We start from the raw sequence: 6000 nt of genomic DNA, 5'->3' as shown, positions 1-6000 counted from the left end.
CGCGATCCGTCCGCGGGTCCGGCTGGATCCCTCCGCCGCGCCAGGCCCGTCCGGGCGCCGCGCCCAGCCTCGCAGCGGGTAACGGCCGGCCTGGGCGCAAGCGCAGGAGGCGGCATGGCCGGGGCGGCTCCGTCGGGGGGCGGCCTGCACTGACAGACCCTGCGGCGCGCGGGGAGATGGGGGCGGCCGCCTCCCGGGCGACGACGACGACGACGAGGAGCGGCCGCCGCCGCTGCCGCGCACCGGCCGCCGCTGGGGACGGGCGCGGGCAGGGCGCCTCCCCGTGAGCGGCGGCCCCGAGGCCGCTCGCCGTCCCCGGCCGCCCCGGCCGCGGCCCCGGCTCCGGCCGCCGCGGGGCCCCTGGCGGGCGGCTCCCCTGGCCCGCGCGCGCCCGGCCCGCGCCCGCGCCCGGTTCGCGCGCGCGCGGCCTCGCCCGGCCCCGGCGCCCGGCCGCGGCCCTGCGCGCCCCCCGGCCGCCCGCGCGCGGCTCCCGGGCCCGGCGGCGGGCGCGGCGCGGGCGGCAGCATGGTGGAGAAGCGTTGCCCGCTGCAGAGGGACGGCGTGTACCGCTGGTTCTCCGAACTGCCGTCGCCGCAGCGCGTGGAGTTCCTGTGCGGCCTGCTGGACCTGTGCATCCCGCTCGAGTTGCGCTTCCTCGGCTCGTGCCTGGAGGACTTGGCACGCAAGGACTACCATTCGCTGCGCGACTCGGAGATCAAGGCCAACAACCCGGCGGACCTGGGCAGCCTCACCAACCTGACGGACGAGGTGGTGCGCAGCAAGCTGCTGGTGTCGCTGGCGCTGCTGGGCTCGGAGCAGCGCGAGGCTGCGGGCGTGTTGTACCGCACGCTCACGCACACCGACTCCATCATCCACAACTACGGGCTGCAGCTCAACGAGGGCCGCACGGGCGATGAGTTCCTTCTCCTCTTCACCATGGCCTCCAACCACCCGGCCTTCAGCTTCCACCAGAAGCAGGTGCTGCGCCAGGAGCTCACGCAGATCCAGAGCAGCCTGAACGGCGGCGGCGGTGGCGGCGGTGGCGGCGGCGGCGGCGGCGGCGGTGGCGGCGGTGGCAAGAGCGCGCCCGGGCCCAGCGGCGCGCTACCCACCTGCTCGGCCTGCCACAAGGTGAGCGCACGCTCGCGATGGGGCCGCGCGGCTGGGGTCCTTTACTAGCCAGCCTGGAGAGGACCGGGTGCCTGGCGTCAGCGCGCAGCCTCTTTGTGTGTTCGGTGTCACAGCTCAGGCTAGAACGCGATAAGGCCTTTGTCCTGTCAACCTCAGCTCTTGGGTGACATAACATCCAACAATATGTCGATTTCCTCTGACCAGATGTGGCGCTGGAACCTGGCTCCTGCCTGTCAGGCACAGGTGTCCCCGGGCGTGCATGGCAGGGTATACAGGGACCCGTGTGTGCCTGTGCGTTCGTGGGGGGTTTGCATGCTGGTAAGCGTGTCTGTCTGGAGATCCTGGCCACTGGCAGGGGCTTTTCAGCCTCAGTGGGTCTGCGTGTAAGCTGTCACTGGTGATCCATCAACGGGGAGAACCCAAGCTCACTGAGGTGGGATCTGGTCTTAGGATGATAATGTGCGCTTGCTGGCCAGATAGGGCAGCCTGATCGTCCGCTCAGAAATGCCAGCTTTGGCCTAAATGTTTGAGGACTGGCGAAGCACATGGTTCTTGTGGAAGCTGAAGGAGGCCATGGTGAAAAGCAGATGGAATGCATCTCCATATCCCCCTTAGCTGCAGCCCGTAGTTGTGGATGATACAGTCGGTGTGCATTTGGGCCTTTGGAGCAGCGGTGGAGCCTGAAACCCATGCTTGTTGTGAGAAAAAGGCTCTCCAGTTGGGGGGGAGGGCAGGAGGGGCATTGAGGTACCACACAGTGCCCTTGGTAGTAGGAGGCCACATTCGGGCCTCCTGCCAGCTGCTCGCAGTCTGAGTTTTTTGTAGTTAAAACTCTTGTTCTGCTTCCCCTGCCCAAGGTGAACGAAGTGATGGTTGGGGAATGAGGCTTTGGTCGGGTTTTCTTTCAGCTCTCTTTGAACCTTGGGTTGTGGCTTCTTCTTTCTAATTGTCTTCCTCTAAGAAGCAGCTGTGGTTCCTGAATGGGTTTCTGTGGCATCTTATCTTTTCACTGACTGCGGTTTGCTTTTTTTTTTTCTATACTTTTTCACCTCACTTCCCTCTTGCATGCTAGACAGCTGTCAACAAGAAAGGCAGGGCCCAAGGACAGTTCAGTTCCTCAGGCCATCTTGCTGTCACCTGTCTGTGCTCTCCTCAGCTGCAGATAGTTTCATTGAAGACCAGGAGCTTGACATCTGCCCTGTGTGGCAGGACCCCTGTGTGAGTGAAGCTCACGTGCATCAGGGTCTGTGTCACTCTGCAGAAGATAGGGGCTGGTTTTAACGGGGCAGTGAATTCAGAATAGAAGTGTCTGGAACAAATGTCTTGGGTCCTCTCCCACCCACGCAGTACTAGGGATGGAGCCTCGAGCTTGTGCATGCCAGGCAGGTGCTCTGCCACTGAGCCCCACCCACTACAACCAGCCTCATGATAAGTTGTATAAGATAGCCTTTGAATCAGGCAAAAGTCCATTGAGAGATGGAGTTAATGTAGTCTGCAGGGTCTGGGCACTGGGCACTGCCTTTGTTTCCTGCACTGTAGAAGGCTGGGCGGAAGCCCTCCAGAGGTGAAGGCGGCTGGCAGCTGTGTTTTTCATGTGCTTCCCAGCCATGTTGGCCGTTCATGCATTTGCAGAGGCATTCGTTGTCTGCTTGAATGTCTGTCTTCCCCTAAGCATTGCAGCTGCTTCAGTTTTAGGAATCCTGTGGGCCTGACACGGTTGGGGTCCTCTTTGGAGAGTTAGGGACATTGCTTGGCCCTGGCACAGGGGCCCTTGACTTAGCAGTGAAAGCTGGGTCTCATTTGCTTCAGTCCAGACAGATCCCTTTCTCTCTCTTTCCTGGGCTCTGAGTCACTCACAAAGGAACTGTTCTCAAAAGCTGGACTTTGGGCTCATCTGTGGGTCTGAGATGGAAGCATGATGCTGTACTGGAGGGCAGTCAGCTGAGTGTCCATGGAGCACCGGACTGAACTTGGGCCTTTGCTTCCTCACAAGAAGGTGGCTCTTGAGTTTCTTCCTGAGCTGTGTTACTTGGTCTTGAACTTAGGACTGAGACTTTGCTCTCAGAAGTGAAGGTGTGGAGTGTGTTTGGGTATCATCTGATTTAAATTTTTATTTCTCTGAAGTGAGTTTTCTGGAAAGCTTGTTATTTGTAGTCGCTTCTCCAAGCCCTCATTTCCCTTTTTATTTTAAAATGAGGAGGAGTTGTAGAAGTTTAAAACTTCAGAGGAGTTCTAGAAGTTTAAAAGTGTAGCTTATTTTAAAGACCAAGGTTTTGGGAATGTGGGGAGGGACTCTGTGAGGTGGGCAGCGTTTGGGATGTAAATCAACAAAATAAAAACCAAGGTTTCATTGTGTTGCTCACCATGGCTTGGGAGTTGCTATCCTCCCGCCTCAACCTCTGGAGAGCCGAGAGGATATATATGCACCAAATCCAGCTGTGGACCCATTAAATAGGCGTGGCTTACTTCAGAAAACCATTTGCGGTATCTGCTGATATGGGAGCACAAGGGACTGCAGGGCTTCATCTACTGAATGCTTTCTGTCCCTTAGGTGTGGTCTCAGGATGCTGACAACAGTGTTTGCATATTTAAGTAGAAAACCTTGGTTTTGGAAGCAGGTTAAATCAAGAACTTTTATTTCTATAAGGTACCAACTTGTAACCAACCCCAGCACTCAGGAGGCTGAAGAAGGAGGCTCTGACTTCAAGGCTGCCCTGACGTCTCAAGTTGGTGCAAGAGAGCATTCAGCTTGAATGGTGGTGTTCTGGGGTGTTGTACAGAGCTGTGTAGCCACTGGTGTTGAACTTCAGATCATCTGGTTACTCCTGAAAGACACCAGTGCCTGGGAGCCCTCCCTCTGTTCTCGGCCACCCCTTAGCAGACATGATCAAATGTCTGTCTCTGAGTTTGTCTTCTCTGATCGTGTCGTGTAGACGGAATCATAAATACTTGCCCTTTATGCTGGGCTGCTTTCACTCGGCTTGCTTTAAGGCTTCTCTTTAAGAGTGCACAGCACTTTGCTCTTTGATTATGGCTGAGTACTATTCATCCATCATGTGGCCGGACCATAGTCTAGCTGCTCACCGTGGGGTGGAGTTTGGATAGAGGCTTAGTTGAGCTTCATGGTAAGCTCCTGGATGCTTGACACTAACACATACTTCTTGGCACATTATCAGCAGATGGCTAGCCAAGGGACTTCATTCTCAGGATGGGCTGCTGCTTGGGGGGTACTTGATGGTGCTGCATAGCTGTCGGGCCCTCTGGGCTCTGTGGTTACAGTGATGGGCGGAGCTAGCTGTGTCTGTCCTGCTCTGTGTGGCAGAACACAGTCCAGTGGCCCTGTGTGGGTTGATTTTTTTTGTTTCGTTGTTTTTTGGTTTGGTTTGGTTTTTTTCCTTTAAAGAGGTCGATTTTGAACTTCAGATCATCTGATTACGCCTTAAAGACACCAGGGCCTGGGAACCATCAGCAGACACGAACAAATGTCTGTCTCTCTGAGTATGTCTCAGAAATGGTGTGCTGCCTATGGGGTATAGTGAGGTTCTGGTCTTGGTTTTGGTGGATATCTGTACAGTTCCAGAGCTGTCCACCTGGGTTTGGCCATGTATGTCCTATGTTAGCCTTGTGTAGACTTTGAACAATCTCCACAGACTATGAATAAAGTTGCTAGAAAACTCTTGCCTGAGATGGGCTACAATTCCACTTGGCTGCTTGTCTCTAGTAAGCTCTTGCAAGTCCTTACTGTTCAAAGGTCAGGTATTGAGGCATTTTTGTCCTGTGGGTATCATGTGAGGACTAGATGGCTTCGCTTGGGTTTCTCTTTTAAGCCTGACCCCTACACATGGTTGTCAAAAGCCCCTAGCATTCCGGAAGAGCTACAACAGATTAACAGATTGCATCTTCATCAGTGATCCGAGACTGAGGGTGCCATTTTTTTCTAGGGCGGTCGGACCTCTTCCAAGTCCCTGTCTGTATTCATTCCTCTGTGTGTTTCTGTCTAGGTGGGAGTTCTCCAACACCACACCCTCAATCTCTGTTTTAATGCCCTTCTTAGTGGCATATCTCCTATAGCAAGCAGAAGCCGAGTCTTGTCTTGAGTTAGAGCAGGCCCCCTTGAGCCACTGGTGTGCTGTGAAGCTCTGAAGAACTGTCTGTCCCCACACATGGGGCGCCAAGGCGCTTGCTTTGACGGCAGCCAGCCCACGTGCTCCTTCACCATTTGAACTCCATCTGAGCTGTGTGCTGGAGCATCATGCTTGAGAAGCTGGAACCTGTCACAACAGGGTCTGATGCATAGCACAGTGCCACTGCCTGCATGGGTAGCTAGCAGATGACCAGGAACAACAGTGGCAAATCTCACTGCTTTTCTGAAGCCATTTTTGCTGAAGTTTGGTTCTGTCTGGTGTGCCTCCATCCTGTATGCCGTACTCACTTTGCCTTTGGGTTGAGAGCACACTTAGGATATATAGTTTCTAGAACATTGGCATGCAGACTGCTACAAGTGCCACCTACATATGCCATTGAGTGGACGGCTGTTGGCTTCTGGGAGGCTAAGGGTAGATCACAGTACATTTTAAAAAAGATTTATTTTTATGTTATGTGTGTGAGTATTTTGCCTGTATGTCTATATCACATACATACCTGGTGCCAGTGGAAGACCGAAAAGACATCAGGTCCATGGGCCCGGAATTACTGCCATGTGGTTGCTGGGAATTGAACCCAGGTCTTCTGGAAGAGCAGCCAGTGCTCTTAACTGCTGAGCCAATTCTCCAACCCCACATTTTTTATAAACTATTTTTTGCCCTGGAAAAGTAATTTCTACATTAGGGTTCCCTCTCTTTCTTAGCAGGGTCAGATTTCAAGAAAAGC

At 54.8% G+C, this 6000-nt stretch overlaps 1 protein-coding gene across 3 annotated transcripts in view; it reads left to right on the top strand.

The window, feature by feature from the left end:
• Nucleotides 1-464: 464 nt before the first annotated feature.
• Nucleotides 465-6000, top strand: part of Zcchc14 (zinc finger CCHC-type containing 14) — a 48734-nt gene continuing 43198 nt past the window's right edge. For all 3 annotated transcript variants that reach the window (XM_076915982.1, XM_034522349.2, XM_034522348.2), the window contains exon 1: nt 465-1131. In XM_076915982.1, the coding sequence (XP_076772097.1) occupies nt 526-1131 (606 nt within the window). In that variant the 5' untranslated portion in view covers nt 465-525. The remainder of the gene's footprint in view (nt 1132-6000) is intronic.

The sequence above is a fragment of the Arvicanthis niloticus genome, chromosome 18 (genome assembly GCF_011762505.2).
Source record: "Arvicanthis niloticus isolate mArvNil1 chromosome 18, mArvNil1.pat.X, whole genome shotgun sequence".
Taxonomy (NCBI): domain Eukaryota; kingdom Metazoa; phylum Chordata; class Mammalia; order Rodentia; family Muridae; genus Arvicanthis; species Arvicanthis niloticus.
The sequence above is the reverse complement of the archived record's forward strand: the minus strand, read 5'-3'. Positions and strand labels throughout refer to the sequence as shown.